The 18,633-nt window shown below is 43.5% G+C and overlaps 1 protein-coding gene across 2 annotated transcripts; it reads right to left on the bottom strand.

Moving 5' to 3' along the window:
- Positions 1-258: 258 nt before the first annotated feature.
- On the bottom strand, positions 259-12,562 carry PDIK1L (PDLIM1 interacting kinase 1 like). Of its 2 annotated transcripts, none has more exons than XM_056123084.1 (3): positions 12,335-12,562; positions 9,551-9,852; positions 259-2,588 (listed from the first exon to the last, which is right to left on the bottom strand). In XM_056123084.1, exons 2-3 carry the CDS (start codon positions 9,833-9,835, stop codon positions 1,848-1,850), a joined length of 1,026 nt encoding a protein of 341 aa, XP_055979059.1. In that variant the 5' UTR covers positions 9,836-9,852; positions 12,335-12,562; the 3' UTR covers positions 259-1,847. The 2 variants fall into 2 exon arrangements, with proteins under 2 accessions (XP_055979059.1, XP_055979058.1); XM_056123083.1 differs by lacking the exon at positions 12,335-12,562 and adding an exon at positions 11,821-11,945.
- Between the last annotated feature and the right edge of the window lie 6,071 nt (positions 12,563-18,633).

Raw genomic sequence — 18,633 nt, 5'->3', positions numbered from 1 at the left:
CTTGATCCCTTAGCTAACTCTGTCACACTAATTTGTGATATGAAGGGTCAGTTATCATGAGGTTCCAGTATATTTCCACATCTAATTTCTAAAAGATTTCTTACATTAGCCTGAAAGTGATGTCAGAAGGATTTTTTTCCCAGTTTAAAAAAGTTTTAAAACATTTCAATCTAATCTTGAAACTTTTAGATCAAGTAATGTGGTCTAGAAGTTTTTGTTGTCTTTTGTTCCCCACCCCCCACCTCGTCCACAGTCCCTGAACACGTATCAAACAAGGAAAAAATGTGACTGCAATATTCCAAGAGTTGTGGAAGTTCAAAATAGCTGGGGAGACTGCAAATTATCAACAACTTCAATATACTAATCCTTTCCCACCCCTTATTTTTTGACCAAAGAGTCTAGTGTTTTATAAAGATTAACCCAGATACAATGGTCTTAAAGTCTATCTAACCTTAAAGGCTAATGTTCTGTTTTAGGAAAACCTTCCTTAGATGTTAAACAATCTGCAATTTCAGGAAAACATACTGGAGAAAACTAAGTAGCATTAAAGTCAAATTGACTTCAAGAACGGTTTGTTTTTAAATACCCACACTGAGGAATTGTATAAAATGGTCAACTTTTTCCTTTAAAGAATATAGCTGATATATTTTACCCACTTGCTAAACTGTAGAGTATCATCTCCTACTTTAGAACAAGGGGATGAGCATTTAAATATAACCATATCACTACTGTTACTGTGTCAACATAGACAAAACATTAGTGTCAAAACGAAAGAAATTCCAGTGAATAAACAAGAGATCATTAAAAAAAAAAAAAGAGATCATTTCAAGGGAGGAAATGTGGAGTTCATTTAGTTTCTTCAACTTTATGCTGATGCTGAAGGTCTTAAAATAAAAAATTGATTATCAAGTACTAAATATAGAAAAGTTTTCGGAAACCTAAGACTTGTTCAGATTTATATCAGATTGTAGATGCTCAAGTGTAGACATGTACTAAAGCATTGGTTAATTGGTTACCTGAACATTTGGCTACTTACCTAAAGAAGGTACGGCTGAATCATCAATATCCTTGCCAACCTGCTACCACACAATTGCATGACTAATTCAACTCCTGTAGCTACAGGGCAACGGAGAGTGCAAACATACTTCAGCAGCTTTGAATTATTCAATTTCATTTGTTTAATCAGATAGTTTTAGCCCCTCCAAATTGATGCCTTAAAAAGAGCTGTATATTATAAAATTTTAAAAAAAAGTATAATTTTATCAAAGGGAGGAACTGGGTAGGAAGACTAGGAAAAGTCCTTTTATTTCTCATCACTGATTTCACCAGCAAATTTCAAAAGCCAAACCTACATCAAATAATATAAACAGAAGTGGCATTTTTATGTGGAATGCAAAAACGCACACATTCACATACATATACATAAATATATACATATATGTTTCCTTTACAAAGCTTTAATGGTTGCATTACCAGCATGCAAACCTCTTCTTCCATGGAAATTCCTAATACTGACAAGGAATGTCTAAAATACTTAGAGACATATTTCCAGAAAACTGTACTCTCTTCTCTTCTTGGCTCTTAAGAGAATTTTCCTGCCAAACTTCTACCAATGATCATTTAAAAAAAAATTTACAACCACATTGGTAATACACATTTAAAACATACTAACAAAATGGCCATCTTGGACTTAAGAAAAAACGAGGAGGAGAACACCCCACAATAAAATCTAAACTCTTTGAATGTGGAACTTAGCTTTTGATATTCCTTCTCAGCCACATTTTGTTGCATCACTGTTTAAACAGAAGCAGCATTATCATCCAAGATATTTGCAAATAACCTAGGTGTCACGTTTCCCAGCTACTATCTTTAAATGCAATTTGTACTAATCTGAGTTCTAGTTCAAAAGCATCTGGACGATCCTGAGGGTTTGCAGCCAGCATTTCCTTAATCAGCTGTTTCATTCGCCCATTCATAGACTTTTTCTTCACAGGAATGAGAAGTTCCATTTTGGGATTTTCCAGAAGTGCCTCCCCAACAGGTACAATCTCAGTTCCTTGTTTTACATAACTCCCCAAGAGTTCTTTCTTTGTCTCTGTGTCTATGAATGTGATTCTTTCCAGCATTGCCCAGATGATAATTCCCAGTGCAAAGATATCAGCCTTTGCTGTGTAATGTCCCTCCCACACTTCGGGAGCCATATAGAAATCTGTGCCACATGCAGTGGAAAGGAAACATTTGTTTACACTGACAGGTTCTTCTGGGTTCTGCCCAGAGGCTGAACAAACTTTACTTAGACCAAAATCAGCCACTTTTAGTGTGGGTTCCAAGTCACTGGTATCCAACCGACTTTGAGAAATCAGGATGTTATCAGGTTTTAGATCTCGATGGATGATCTGGTTTTTATGTAAGAAAGCCAGGGCACTGCTTAGCTGAAGCATAAAGCTGGTATTAGTTTTACGATTGGGTTTTCTGGACAACAGATACTCATTCATATCTCCTCCATCACAAAAATCCATCACAAACCACAAGTAATAGGCGCTTCTGGGATCAAAGGCAATTTCTCCTTTTAATGAAGTCTCTACAAGCTACAAGAAGGGGAAAAAAAGATTACAATCATATGCAGTTTATATAATCCAGTACTTAGAGAAAGTAACTGGCTACATCAGTCTCCAATTTAAGTGGAAAATCTAAATATTTTATTTGGACAGAGCTTTCATATGTATATTTTATCTTAAACTTCAGAACTTCAAACTATCATTTTGTCCTTAATATAAATATATTCCCAATCTCCAAGTCAAGATAAATAGGCATTTATTTTAAAGTAGATTTGTTTTGAAAAGTGTCCCACAGGCTATGTTTTCTGTAGATGTCATTAAATCAACTACCCACCTAGCTAATACCTTCATGAAAAGACCAGTTTCAATAGGCCTGAGAGATTGTAAACTGAGGGATAAACATAAAACTAGAAAATTCTATTCAAAGAAACTACCTGAATTCACACACACACACACACACACACACACACACACACACACACACACACACACACACACACTTCTTGCTCATTGCTAATAATTGTGAAATCAAGAGAAAAAGAATATGGAACAATGGAACAACTTGTTACAGAAATATAAAGTGCTCCTGCAACCAATAATAAATTAAAGACTGGTGCCATCATTTCATAAACTTCTACAGACAGTATGCAAATATTTTTGTTATCTCTATCAGTAAGTAACTTCTAAAAACCAATTTACGAAAAGAAAATTTGTATTCACTATAAAAATTTAACCACATGTATATTTCCATTAATAGAAAAATCTAAAATGCATCACTGTTCATCATTGTTTTTTTCTTTTTGGGTCACACCCGGCAATGCACAGGGGTCACTCCTGGTTCTGCACTCAGGAATTACTCCTGGCGATGCTCAGGGGACCATGTGGGATGCTGGGAATCGAACCTGGGTCAGCCGGTTGGAAGGCAAACACCCTACCCGCTGTGCTATCGCTCCAGCCCCCACTGTTTATCATTTTAACATTAAATATAATTGTGTTTTTTGGTGGGGTTAGGGGTACACCCAGTGGTTCTCAGGACTTACTCCTAGCCTTGCAATAAAGGATCATTTTTGGAAGGGTTCAGGGGACCATATGAAGTGCTGGGGATTGAACCTGGATTACGTGCATGCAAGGCCAAGTTCCTTACACCCACTGTACTGTCTTTTAATGCAGAATTCAAAAATATTATTTCACTGAATATGAACTAGCATTCTAAAATAGAGGTATGTGGTGCTATAAAAGCAATTTTTGGGGCTGGAGCGATAGCACAGTGGGTAGGGCGTTTGCCTTGCACGCGGCCAACCCGGGTTTGAATCCCAGCATCCCATATGGTCCCCTGAGCACCGCCAGAAGTAATTCCTGAGTGCAGAGCCAGGAGTAACCCCTGAGCATTGCCGAGTGTGACCCCCCTCCCCAAAAAAAAGCATTTGTTATATTGTTATATGGTGTCCTTTTCAGACCCAAGGATTGAACAGAAACTCAGTAAGAAAATCAAAAAATATCTTAAGGGCAGATCGCTAATTTTACATTTAAGTTTAATGGTACTTCATCATTTTAGTGGGCAGAAGGAATACCTCCTTATGTGACAAATAGATGATTCAATGATAAGCAGATGTCTTTTTTAGCCTGCATTTTCCTGGTTGCATGCTGGTCAAGTGAGACACTAAAAATTTAGGCATAAATTACACAATTTTTACCAGGTACACTATTACTTAATTACAAACCAGTATCATCTCTCTTCATTTCCTCGTCTTTACTCTCAAAAGCAAACTTTCTTAATATCTTTGAGCAATGTAGAGCAATGCGGACTGGTTTAGAATAAGGTCAGAGTAAGTATTTTGGGTGTGACAAGCCACAAAAAGTTTCGTAAAAAATGTAAAATAATGGAACTGGAGCCATAGTACAGCCCATAAGCACTTGCCTTGCATGCGACCGACCTGGGTCTTATCTCTGCTATCCCATATGGTCTCCTGAGCACCACCAATAGTGATTCCTGAGTGCAAAGCCCAGAGTAATGCCTGTGCATTGCCAGGTGTGTCACCAAAATAGAGCATCCAAGCCAGACTATAGTTTTAGGGTCCCTTGGTTGAAGTGTAACACATACACAAAACTTAATCTGCTTATTTTCATGTGTAGAAAATGTTAGTCTTGGTTCTCTTGTGTAAAGTCTTTCAACAGCTTTCTTGCTCTCTGAGGATAAGTTTAAGCTCTTTAACATGGATTGTTCATGAATCTCTTTGCTCTGATCTCTGCTGATTATTCTATCCTCATTCAAAACAACACTCCTGTACAATATAATCTTATTACTTTCTTTCAACTTTTAAGAGTGTTATGCTTCTTGCTTTGAGATAGATGGATATGTTCTTTCTTCCTAGGAAATTTTCTCATTTGCTTAGCTAACTTCTCTTTACCCACAAATTTTAGTTTAGATTGTTCCTAAATCTTGAATGCCAGTATTATGTCAGGTTCCCTATTATATGCTCCTGTACCACCTAGAACCTCTCATTATTGAGTTATCACCAGCATAGCCTACAGAGTTCCTAGTCATGAGATTATGTCCTCTATTGTTTCACTTTTGTTGTTATTTTTTGGGCCATCCTGCAATGTTTAGGGATCACTCCTGGTGAGGCTGTGGGGACCATATGTGATGCAGGGGACTGAACCTTGGGTCGGCTTGTGCAAAGTAAGAGTTCTACCTGCTGCACCTTCTCTCTGCCCATTTTACATTATTTCATCTTTTGGTTTTTGAGCCATTCTTGGTGGTGCTCAGAGCTTAACCCTGGCTCTGTGCAGAGGGATCACTTTTGGAGGATTTGGGGGACCATAAGGGGTTTCAGGGATCGAACCTGGGTCAGCTACATGCAAGAGAAATGTCCTACCCACTATACCATCATTCCAGTCCGTTTTACATTATTTTTTAAGACAATGATTTTTGCTCTTAGAAAGTGATTTAATGATTTCAACTGGTAACAAGGAAGGGATGTAGAAAAATATGGAGAAAAATGTTTTTGCTGAAAATTGGAGAACATAAAGATTGGTCATACAAAGACTTATTTTTACTATCTGTGAATTTGAAGAAGGCACTTGCTAATAAATATTTTGTCAATAAATGTCTGGTTAATTAAACAAATCCACAGGATAACAATTTTCTGGTCATACCCTACAGTGCTCAGAGATCACTCCTGGTGAGGCTTGGGGACCATATGTGTTGTCTGGGGTCAAACCTGGGTTGGCTGCTTGCAAGGCAAAGGTCTTATCCCTCTGTACTATTGTTCAGGTCCAGAAAAATGATTTTAATAAACGATTACTAAGTAATTCCTAGTTGACAAATATGTATCTGTATTACCTCTAATTTTGACAACACCAAAGGAAGGTAATTATTATTTGTATGTTATATATCTTTTTTTTTTAGGAAGTAGGAGATTGGGTATACCTGGCAGTGCTGGGGAGGTGTGTTTCTCCTGATAGAACTTGGCTTTTGTTTGTTTTTGGGCTAAATCCCCCTGTGCTCAGCTCTTATTTTTGGCACTGTGTTCAGGATCATTCCTGGTGATACTTGAGGAACACATGGGGTACTGGGGATCAAACCTCTGCAGTATGCAAACCAGATGCCCTACTGACTGTACTATCACTCTGGCTATCATTTTGTCCCTATTATTCCTAGCTATGTATGAAGAAATACATGTTGGGAAAAGTTGGGTTATTTATCCAAAGTCATACTTTTGCCAAGTCAAAAAGATCTATCAGGCTTTAAAAGATGATCAACAGTGCTAAACAAAAAGCTGCTTTAGGGTTGAGGAGATAGCCAAAGAGCAAATACTTAACTTTTGCAGATGCAAGGTTTAAACTCCAAGGTCCCTAAGCACTGCTGGGTATGGTCCCCAAACTAAACAGAAAGGTGCTTTACATTTGGAAGAAAAAAAAAAATCACTGAATCAAGTCTGGAGGAATTTGACATATTAACAGCAGCTAATGCTATGTTACTAAAATGGCTGCTCATGGGACCAGTGATAGTATAGCAGGTAAGTTGCTCGCCTTGCTTACAGGTGATGTGGTTTTAATCCCTGGCACCCCATATGGTCCTTAAGTCCTGCCAGGAATGATCCCTGAGCACAGAGCCAGGACTAAGCCCTAACACAACTGGGTGTAGCTCAAAAAGAAAATAAAATGGCTGTTTAAAACAGATTTTTTTGTTTTGGGGTCACACTTGGTGGTGCTCAGAGTTTATTCCTTGATCTACACTCAGGGATCAACTACTGGTAGCTCTCAGGGGACTATATGGAGTGTGGGGAGCAAACCTGGGTTGGCTGCATGCAAAGCTAGTACCTTACCCACTGTACTATCTCTCAGTACCCCACATACTGGATTTAAGAATACTATCAGCACTAAGAATGTTTAAATGTCTTCGCTTTTCATGTATAAAAAATACATTCTTCTTAGGAGTTGAAGTGATCAGATAGGTAAGAAATGTAGGTAGGTAGCGATTAGTGTAGGTAGGCGCTTGCCTTGCATGTGTCCAACCAGAATTTAACCCCTGCCATCACATATGGTCCCCAAGACCAGCCAGGAGTGATCCCAGAGTACAGAGCCAGGAGTTAGCCCTGAGCACCTCCAATATGCACTTCCCCAACAACAAAAAAATACACTCATCTTAGCTTCATTGAAATAATGCAAAGCTCAGCAAGTTTCTATCTAGTTCAAGAAATTAGCAAAAATGTTTCCGATACTTTCTATCAGTGCAACTTACTGAAAAACTCATACAGAAAAGTAAACAATGGATGTAATAGAGGTGAAACAGTTGTATTTTATATTCACTCTCTTGTATTTGTACTTATGGGCCATATCTGGAGGTACTCAGCAGTAACTCAGGGTTCTGTTTGGGTTATTTCAGGTATGCTCAGATGAACAGGCAGTGCTAGCATCAAATCAAGCTCTTTTTCTTCAAGCAAATCACGTGCTCCAGTCTATAAAATTATCTCCCCAGCCTCTATATTTATTGTCCTAAGATAAAAAAACTTCATGCAATTTATAGTGCTTGTTAAATTGCTCCTTATGGTGAAACTTTGAAGTTTCTAGTTACAAAGCTTAATGTTTGTGCTTTTCTGTTGTTCCTAGTCCAAAAGCTTTTGTTATAAAAACAGACTTCTTTGGGGCTGAAGAAATAGTACAGCAGATAAGGAGCTTGCCTTGCCTTGCACATGGCTGACCTATGTTTGATATCCTGCATCCTGTGGTCTCCTGAACACCACACAGGAGTGATTCTTGAGAGCAGAGCCAGAAGTACTCTGGAGCATTGCTGAGGGTGGCCCCAAAATAAAACCAAACCAGAAAAATAAAAAGACTTTTGTATCCTGATGGTAAATTCTGGGTATAGACACTTTCAAGTAAGCATCCTTGCATTTTTTTTCTAAGGATAATAGGATTTAATAAATTTTGCTTTTGGAGGTTTAAGAGATAGTCCTGGTGTTGCATGTGGCCTACCTGGGTTCAATCTCTGGCACTACATATATTCTATTAGTACCACTAGGAGTGATACCTAAGCACAGAGCCAGAATTAAACCCTCAAATATAGCCCCCCTCCAAAATAAAACAATTTTGCTTTGACTTTTAACTAGGTATATCTTTTTTTTTTTTATTTGTTTTGGGAGGCCACACCTAGCTGTGCTAAGAGCTTTCTCATGGCTCTGCACTCAGGGAACAGGTGTCTTACCTGCTGTACTACCTCTCCAGTCCCTAAATGGCTATGTCTTAAATATCTTTTCTCTTTAGTGATTACAGAACTACCAGATATTTTGTTCAGTGGCAGAAGCCTTCTTCAAAAAAGGGAAGACTGTTTTCCTATGTTAATACTTTCCATAGCTTTGCAAAAGAATAACCTGGAGGCTAAAGAATAATTTGGAGGTTAAGAGGGCACACATATTAGCTGACAGATATTCCAAGGTTCTGGTCCAATTCTGTCATGTGTTATTCCTTATCTATTCTAAGCCTCAGTTTCTTCATTTGTAATGAGGATAATAATAGTACTTTCCTCATAGGCTTGTTCTGAGCAATTGCCTTTAAAGCACTTAGCACAGAGCTTGTAACTCATAAGAACTTGAATGTTAGCTAGTAGCACTGTTAATGATATTCAAATGCTAAACTTTGAGAGCATTAACTAGACCTATATAGTAAAGAAACCATATAAAACAGATGTTTATGTTCAAACAGGGCTTCATAATGCTCAATTGCCTAGGCTTCTACTATAGGTTGTGAAATTTTTCTTTCTTTAGCTTTCAGTTTAAAAAATTACTTTCAAAGAAGTGAACTTAATAATAAAAAGTGTCTACTTTTTATCACTGTTCTATCTCACATGTCCCATTCTGATGCAGACTGGAACATATCATGGTAAGATATGTCATGTTATTTTTAGGTATTTACATCACAGGTTTAAGTAAACCCTTGTTTTTATTTTTTAGTAAGTTTTATTGCATTACTGTGAGATAGTTACAAACTTGCATGATTACATTTCAGTCATACAATGCTCGAGCACCCATCCCTCCACCAGTGTACATTTTCTACCACCATTGTTCCCTGTGTCCCACCCTCCACCCCCACCCCATCCCACTCCCTGCCTCTATGGCAGCTACAATCCTTCTTACTCTCTTTCTAATTTTAGGCATTATGATTTGCAATACAGATACTAAGAGGCCATCATGTTTGGTTCCTGGTCTACTTTCAGCAGACATCTCCCATCCCAGGCGATTCCTCCCATCATCATTTACTTAGTAGTTCCTTCTCTATCTCAACTGCCTTTTCCCCCAGCACATGGGGCCAGCTTCCAAACCACGGCGTGATCCTCCTGGCTCTAAACCCTGTTTTAAAGCAAACATCCTACTAATTCCTGGCAAACCCTAACTATAAGCACCTGCCTTTAAAGGTAGTTCTCTGGCCCTTTCACTACTCCTCTTGCTGATCAATTTATGTTCAAATAATTTTTATTTCTCAGACACACATACCTGTAAGTAAAGGGAAGAATTAGAGCCATGAGACATCTTCTGCACCATCCCATCTTTTTGCAGGATGCATTCTTCCAAGTGAATCACATTAGGATGTTGGCTCTTGATACTGCTTAGCGCCCAGAACTCACGCAGGGCTAGTTCAACATTTTCAGGCGCATGGCATCGAATTTTCTTCACAGCCACCCTTGCAGAAGTCTTTCTGATTACTGCTTCATACACAACACCGTAACTACCTCGACCTACCTCCCGTATTAGATCGTACTTTGGCTGGCTACTCACCATCTTCAAGGTCAAGGTTTCTGAAAAAATCAACAAAGGTATGTTGAAATTTAGCATACCTACTGACTTGCATTTTGTCTTAAGTATAATTTGGTAATAGTTTGTCTCATTGTTTTCTATAATTGAAAGTAGCTAACACTAACAATACTATGTATCAAGACTTTCACTTTATAATAGTTATTTAATCCTCACAACATGAGGTAGGTACTATTGTGATCATTTTATAGATGAGACACAAAAAGCGTGAGAACTTAAGCGAAATATCCAAGGTCAAACAGCTAGTAACTGAGGGTGGGATAGGTGGGGGGCTGGAATTAAAAAAGAAAAAAGCTGGCTCTGACGTGTGTGTGTGTGTGTGTGTGTGTGTGTGTGTTTGGGCCACATCCGGGGGCTGCTCAAGGACTACTCCTGGTTCTGCACTCAGGAATTACTTCTGGCGTGCTCTGGGGACCAATGGGGGTGCCAGGATACAACCCGTGTAAGCCCAAGTAAGGAGCATGCGCAAGAACACTACCTGTGGTACGATCACTCTGGCCCCTGACATCCACTTTTAACCATTGTTGTCTCTACACAAACTGCTTCAAAATATCATTGTTAACAATCAACAAAAACCTTTTCCTTATTTACCGATTCATGAGAAAATAAACAGAATCCCAAGTCCAGCTTCTCTAGAGTTCAGAGAGAGAGAGAGAGAGAGAGAAAGAGAGAAAGGTCCCATGAGCAACAGAACCCCCACCAAAAAAACCTCTCAGAAACGCAAACACTTGGGTTACACTTGGAAAAGTGAATCAAAGCCCTGGAAGAAACTGAAAATGATCCGCCGTTCTTGTTAAGAAGTTCGTGGCCAAACTTTAACTTTGTTTTCTTTATGTGAATTGCCTCATAAAAACAAATGAAAATAGAGTCTGTGGAGAGAAATGTTCCCTTAAAAACAGAGTTACTCAGAAACACGGTTTCCTTGCTGCTGTGGAACAAGTTATTTAGACCTAAGTCACTTTGGCCGACAAGAAGAAAACCGAGCCACATATCAAGAGTCGGAATTCAACTGGACAAATCATTCATTTAGGGGCAGGCACCGAGATCCTACACAGAATCATTACGGCAAGGAATCGAGGATGCTGCTCATTCCCCAAACGCCGGTCACGACTGCACGGGGCGTCAGGGGCAGTTCAGGGGTAGTCGCCACCGCGCTCAGGAAGAGTAACCTAAGATCGTACAGTTTTGGGGAACGAACAAGGCTTGACAATGTGACACTGTGGCTAGGAGCCCCTAGGATGGACCGAGTCAAGAAACCGAAAGCTCCGGGCAGGGCTTCCCGCTCCCACTTCCTCCAGCGGGACGCACACCCCGCAAACTTGTACCGTATTTCCCCGTGTGCGCCCCGCCATCCTCCGCGCTCCCCGGGGAGCCCCAATTCCGACCGCCTTTAGAATGGCTCGCTTCTCCGGAGGAGCCCCCCACTCCCAGGAGGGGGCACCTGTCTAGAATGGGGGTGGTGGTGGTGGTGAGAGAGGGAACCCCGGGGCTGCCGGATGCCAAGTGCACGGAGGTATCTCCCGCGCGAACCGAGCCCGCTGGTCCCGCGTCCCCGGCTGCCGGCCACCTGCGGGCGCCCAGGAAGGGGCCAGTGCGGGGCAGAGGTGTCGTCCGACGCGGCGGCTCCGGGCCGCGCTCATTGGCCGAGTCTCCGGCCCTCCCCCTCCCTGACTGGGACCAGATGAAAGCCAGTGGGGCACGCCGCGAGGCCCTTCGCCCCGAGAAGCCCGCCCTGCAGCGGGGCCGGCTCCCGGGGTGGGCGGCGGCGGCTCGGGGCCTGGGGAGAAGGCCACCGGCGCGAGGGGAGGCCGCGGCGGGGGCCAGTGGCCTGAGAGGTGCGGGGCCTTCCCCAGGATGACTGCACTGCCAGGTCCGTGACAGGCCTCCTGGCACACGCAGGGCCCTCGGCTCGGCAGCAGGACGCGGCTGCCGAGCCGCAGGGCCAGATTTACCTCAGGGTAGCCGCCGCCACTTCTCCCTCTCACGGGCTCTGCAGGCCGCCATTATCGGGCAGCTCGCGCCTCTGCCGCCGCAGCCTCCAGTCAGAGGCCGGCGCGCGCCCCCGTGGTGCGCGCGGACACACCCCCTTACGCCCGGCGGCCCCGCCCCCCTCCGGCTTTCCGTAGCGCGAGCCGGGCCGCCCCGCGCCATCCCCATTGGGCGCGCGCCTGCGCGGCCGCCGCCGCTCACCGGGAGCTTTCCAGGAGCCTGGAGTTCGCGGAAGGTGTGCGCGCTCCGGCACGCACCACTCATGCTTTTCCCCGAGGGGTGGATGGGCCCGGGGGCCCGCTCTCGCTCGGGGTGGGGGGGGGGTCGGGTAGGGAGAGAGGCTCGGACGCGCGCCCGCCGCTACGGGCGCGCTGTATCTGCGACCCCGGGGATTGTGTGTGCGGCGGCAAATTCGAGCCGGGCACGCGCGCGCCCGGCGCGGCCTCCGCACCTCCGCCCCGCCTCCCTGCCGCCTACCGAGCTGCGGGCAGGTGTGCGGAGGTCTCCGGGCCGAAGGCCGCGTGCATTTTCCTCGGCGCGGGCCGCGGGTACCTGCGGCTGGCTGGAACCTCCGCGCGGGGAGGCGGGCCGAGCGGGGAGGCCTGGCGTGCGGCCCGCCGGGAGGGAGGCTGCACCTTTTGTCAGACTCACTGAGCCCGGTTTGCGGGCGGTGCGGATGCCGAGGCGCTGCGGCGCGGGGCTGGGTGCGATCGTCTGGGAAGACGCTGTCCCCTGCCCCGTCCCCGCGGTGGTATCTCCCTTAAAGAAAACGGTGCCCCATTGTTCTCGGGACGGGGCCCGCTGGAGTCGGGGGGCGCCCTACCAGGTGCGGGGATCTAAGATGGGGCCACGGCCGCGCGCCAAGGCCTCCTCGTCTGAAGCCCGCCTGCGACGCCACTTGCTTCGACAGTCACTTAGTTGCCCCGATCTGAAGCGTGAGCCAGAAACCTCAGCTCCTAACGTACAGATTTACTTTGCACCCAGTTTGGCAATCAGGGACCTTCCTGGCTCTGTTAAGGCACGAGGTACAAGGAGTCCCCCTCCGCCCCCGCTTTCTGGAGTTTCTCATCAGCGGTAGTGGCAGACTCGAGCTCGAAGTGTTTGGGTGAGGGGACTTGTCTTGAGTCCCACTAACTGGTATAAAAGATCCTTCCCACCCAGCCCCGTGAACACAAACCAAATCCTGCTCTGTAATATTTGCCCAATCTTCAGCAATCCGCTGGGATTACAAAACTAGGGTTTGAGGTCTGCCCCTGAAAATTTGGGATGGGGTTGGGTGGTGGGTAGAGAGCTGTGTAGGCAGCTGGCTATGGAGGTGGTCGGAGTTAAGGAATCTCTCAGGCTGACGGCAGAACTAAGAATGGAAAATACGCTGCTCTTCCAAAGATAGACTCTGAAGTTTGTGAAGTGGCGTCGGGTCGTGTGGGTTGGATGTGTAAAAAATTGTGTTGTCTTAATCTGCTTTAGGATGAATGCAGAATGGTCCTGGGAACATATTGTTGGGGGCATGGACTGGGCTCTCTGTTAGTGGAGCACTCAGAAAAATTGCTTTATTATTGCTTATTGCATTATATCAGCATTTGCATCTGTGCCTTATCATGCTAGACTGAGATTTCTTGCAGACATGAACCTTGTCAGTGATTCATCTCTTCAGCCTCCTCAATCTGATACAGTATCAAAATACACCTGAGGGTAACATTTTCATACATTGTTGGAGAGGGAAGATGGAATAAGGTAACGCGAACCAAGAAAATGTGGCAGTACACAGCCATATTTATATATAATATGTAATATATCAGCAAGCTACCGAGAGTATCTTGCCAGCACGGCAAAACCTGGCAAGCTACCTGTGATGTATTTGATATGCCAAACACAGTAACAACAAGTCTCAAAATGGAAACGTTACTGGGCCCGCTCGAGCAAATCGATGAACAACGGGAGGACAGTGACAGTGATGTAATATATATGTATTAAAATATGTATTATATATATGAATATATATACTACTCTGTGCTTCTCTTCATTCTTGTGATGTTCGCCAGGGGTCGCTGTGGTGCTCATGTGGTTAGGCAGAGGTGGAAACTGACTCCAGCTCTCCTCAGAAGACCCTGGGCTGCCCAGTATCTAACCTGATCCTCCTGCCATCAAAGTATGCACTCTGAGCTATATCCAGGGTCCTACTCACACATTTTATAATCATGGCGTTCTCCAGGGTTTGCACTCTTTGGTTGTGTTTACACACACTTGGCTGTGGGTCTCACATGTCAGAGCTGGTAGGTACAAACAGGAATGCACACTCAACAGATGTGGGGAACCAGGGATTCTGGGATTGAACTCTTCACAACGGTGCTTTTTTTTTTTTTTACTTTTTGGGTCACATCCAGTGATGCTCAGGGGTTCTCCTGGCTCTGACTCAGGAATTACTCCTGGTGGTTCTCAGGGGACTATATGGGATGCCAGGGATCAAACCCCGGTCAGCTGTGTGCAAGGCAAACGCCCTACCTGTTATACTATCTCTATGGCCCCTAAGCCAGTACTTGTTAAAACTTTCCACTCACAACCCTTTTTTACTTGAGATATATAGCAGAGTCTTAGACATTTGATTTTGAAATAATTTTTGGTTTTGTGCATTTAAAAACTTGTTATTGTTGCCATTTTTTCTCAATCCCCAAGTTCAGTTATGCTATCCTGTGTGCTACCCACAGTTTAAGAAATTATACTCCAAGCCACTGAATTATCCCCTCGGACCTCCTACATAAACATTTTCTTTTACCCAGTAATCATAATCATATCCTAATCCTCTAGGAATCTAAATGATAAATTGGCAGAAGACCCAAAAGTTGTATGCCCAAAGTTATTAAGCCTTTGAGTGCCCATTGTTGCTCAGGGTTTACTTCTATATGCTTAGGAGATTATATATAGTGCCAAGGATTGAACTGGGATTGACTTCCAGCAAGGCAAGTGCCTTACCAGTTGTACTATCTCTCCGGCCACTGATAAAGTATTGCTCATTTGTTTTGAGGCCACAAACTGGCAATGCTCAGGTTACTCCTGGCTCTGTACTCAGGAATTACTCCTGACAGTGCTCAGGGAACTGTATGGGATATCAGGAATTGAACACTGCCCCATAAAATTATTTTTATAGTAAAATATGGAAAGCTACTCTTATCAATGAAAATGGATGAGGGACTGGAGCAATAGTACAGTGGGTAAGGTGTTTGCCTTTCATGTAACTGACCTGGGTTTGATCACCAGCATCTCATGTTCCCCTGAGCACCTCCAGGAGTAATTCCTGAGCAGAGCCAGGAGTAACCCCTGTACATCGCTGGATATGACCCAAAAAGCAAAAAAACAAAAAACTGGATGAGTAAATTATATACAAAGTATATTGCTTTATGCAGCTAGAAATAGCTATGTGCAACCTTAATTCTAGTAAACATACTAAGGTGGAGTAAACATACTTAGATGGAGTAATGTCATTTACATGAAATAAACAAGGAACATAATAGTATTTATCATATGTTATCTTCTGTACAAAGTATTGGGTTGATTACTTTTTTTTTTTTTTTTTTGCTTTTCGGGTCACACCTGGTAATGCACAGGGTTACTCCTGGCTCATACACTCTGGAATTACTCCTGGCGGTGCTCGGGGGACCATATGGGATGCTGGGAATCGAACCTGGGTCCACTGCATTCAAGGCAAATGCCCTACCTGCTGTGCTATTGCACCAGCCACTGGGTTGAATACTTTAAATATAAGTTATCAATGCATACTTTGATTACTTATTTAAAAATAAGCAGTGGAAGAATAAATCCCAAGTTTCTGAAAATGTTTATTATGTGGGATGGAGAAGATGGGGATGACTTTATGAATGAAGCTTATTATATACTGTTTTGAACCTTAAGGTTTGCATGTTTATAAAACAATTCAATGAAAAGAATAAACTACTCCATTAAAATTTAAAACAAATGAGTCATCTGTATAACAGATTGGCACACTACCTACACAGAGAAAATAATTTCAAGTTTCTTGGTAAGTATTATGACTGCATCTTTCTGATGAGATATAATAAGAATAGTTAGAACTGCATACAAATATTAAATTGCATTTATTAGTCCTGCTGGCTGGAGTGATAGTACAGCGGGTAGGGCGTTTGCCTTGCACGCAGCCAACATGGCTGACCAGAGTTCGATTCTTCCGCCCCTCTCGGAGAGCCCGGCAAGCTACTGAGAGTATCTTGCCCGCACGGCAAAGCCTGGCAAGCTACCCGTGATGTATTCGATATGCCAAACACAGTAACAAGTCTCACAATGTTTCTGGGCCCACTCAAGCAAATCGATGAACAATGGGAGGACAGTGACAGTGACAGTCCTACTGTTAGTAATTTAATACTGCTTTGGGGCTGGAGTGATAGTACAACAGGTAGGGCACTTGCCTTGCACACAGCCAATCCTGGTTCAATCCCTAGCACCCCACCTGAGTCTGTCAGGAGTGATGCCTGGATGCAGAGCTAGGAGTAAACTGAGCACCACTGGGTCTGACCCAGAAACAAAACAAAAAATTAATATTGCTTTTTGGAAACTGATTCATATGGCTTAGGATAAATTAGATAAGTATATAAATGGCATTAGGAATTGTAGGATAACATTGGTTTGTCCTTTCTGCCTTACCGCAGGGAGTTTAGGTTTATTGGGTTACTCTCATCACAGTGCTCCCTTTCCTTTGTGTTTATTTGTAACTTCTTTGTGCTGTTGTAAATATTGTTTTTCTCTTCTTAAGTCCTTTGCATAGTTAATTCAGAACAGTTTCCTTTTTGTATGGACACAAGAAAACAGTAAATGCTATGTGTTTGTAACCGTGGGAGTTAATTGACTCCTGGACATCTGTTCTCTCAACTTAAGCCTCAGCTGCCCTTACTTCCTAGCACCCCAAAAGCAGGGTCGCAACGAGGGACTGGATGGACACAGGGCAAGCAGTAAGCTCTGTGCTACCCTGGCATCGAAATGGGCCTGGTCAAAATGCCATAATGTTTAACTATAAGTTAAGAGCATGGTCATGGACAAATTCTGTCATGATCCAAAAAGTAATAACTAGTTTTGGATCCTGCTAGGGATAGGAAAGATTAATCTGACCTGAGCACTGTAGTCTGAGCCTGTGGCTAGATGTTCCCAGGAAAGTCACCCCCAAAATAACTAATATTAAGTAGAACTAAGATGTTAAATAAGTAATTGGACTAAGGAGAAGAGGAACACCTCTAGGTGGTGTTTCCACCCTTGAGCCTGATGGGCAGTCAGGAAGGGCTTTCTTATGTTAATTTGGCTACAGGACTGGGTGTGGCGTCAACCCCCGGTGCTGGGGAGGTGGAGAGATGAGAGAGTTGGAGAGAGATGAAAGAGCAGGGCAGTAAGATGGAGTGCGGAGAGACTAGAAAGGGGACAGAAGGAGAAGAATGTAGAAGGAGCAGGCATGAGGAGAGAGCCCAGACTGGGAGATGGAGCCAAGAGAGACGAGCGGGAGAGACAGGAGGAGACGGGAATGAGGGGCTCAAAGAGACTGGAACAGGCGCATGGGGAGAATGGAATAAACGGCAACTGATCAATCAACCGGCTTGGCCCTCGTTTCCTCCTCCATCTGCCCTATGGCCTGGGCCGCCCAGCGACCCGACGCCCCCCAAACCCGGGCGGCGAGGGAGAGAGCTGCGCCCCCCAATCCCCTTCCGGCCCCCCCGCTCGGCTGCCCGGAGATTATACAAGGTATGAAGATTTCCTCACATGAGAAAAAAGTTACAAGTGGGACTGGGGATGTAGTACTGGGGTAAAGTGCTTGCCTTGTATATGACTAACCTAGGTTTGATCCTCAGCACCCTATCTCGTCCCACCAAGCCTGCTATGATAAGTCCTGACCAAAGCCAGGTGTGGCCTCCAAACAAAAAACAAAAGTTATTAAGTATTAAGTTTAGGATCTTCGGGGCTGGAGTGATAGCACAGTGGGTAGGGCGCTTGCCTTGCACGCAGCTGACCTGGGTTCTATTCCCAGCATCCCATATGGTCCCTGCCAGGAGTAATTCCTGAGTGCAGAGCCAGGAGTAACCCCTGAGCATCACTGGGTGTGACCCAAAAACGAAAAAAAAAAAAGTTTGGGATCAGCTTAGATTTAATAGTAGTATGAAGTACCTATTTTTTCCCCTAAGATGTCTTTCTACTAATAAAGGTAAAGGTAAAGGTAAAAAGACCCTCCCGTTGATCGTCGATTTGCTCGAGCGGGCCCAGTAACGTCTCCATTGAGACTTTGTTGTTACTGTGTCTGGCATATCGAATACTCTCGGTAACTTGCCGGGCTCTCTGAGAGGGGCAGAAGAATCGAACTCGGGTCGGCCATGTTGGCCGCTTGTAAGGCGAACGCCCTACCGCTGTGCTATAGGGTGGAGCATACCTATTAGTGTGTAGAGCCTATTTCCAGCTTCGTGGTCATTCCTAATGGTCATTCTGGGGACCATGCATTGCTAGAGTTTGAACCTGGGCCTCCAGCATGCAATCTTGTGCTCAGACTATTGAGCAATCTCTGCAGCCTTAAATATATTTTCTTCTGGTGAAAAGTCCAAGAAATAATGATTAACCCAATAGTAATAAGTTTCCCTAATATATAAATTTGATCTCAATACTATTTTCTAATTAAATTTTTAAAACTAAGGAAAATTGAAGGTCCTTTGATAAACAGTAGAAATAAGCTTAAGTCATCTTAAGCCTGGAAACCAGGAGACTAACAAAAATTATTG

The sequence above is a fragment of the Sorex fumeus genome, unplaced genomic scaffold (assembly GCF_029834395.1).
Source record: "Sorex fumeus unplaced genomic scaffold, SorFum_2.1 ptg000047l, whole genome shotgun sequence".
Lineage (NCBI taxonomy): Eukaryota > Metazoa > Chordata > Mammalia > Eulipotyphla > Soricidae > Sorex > Sorex fumeus.
The sequence above is the reverse complement of the archived record's forward strand: the minus strand, read 5'-3'. Positions and strand labels throughout refer to the sequence as shown.

Coding starts and splice junctions, on each gene's coding strand:
- PDIK1L (XM_056123084.1), bottom strand. CDS start 9,835: ATGGTGAGTAGCCAGCCAAAGTACGATCTAATACGGGAGGTAGGTCGA. Junction 2,589..9,550: donor ATTCTTCCCTTTACTTACAG/GTATGTGTGTCT, acceptor CCCTTCTTGTAG/CTTGTAGAGACTTCATTAAA.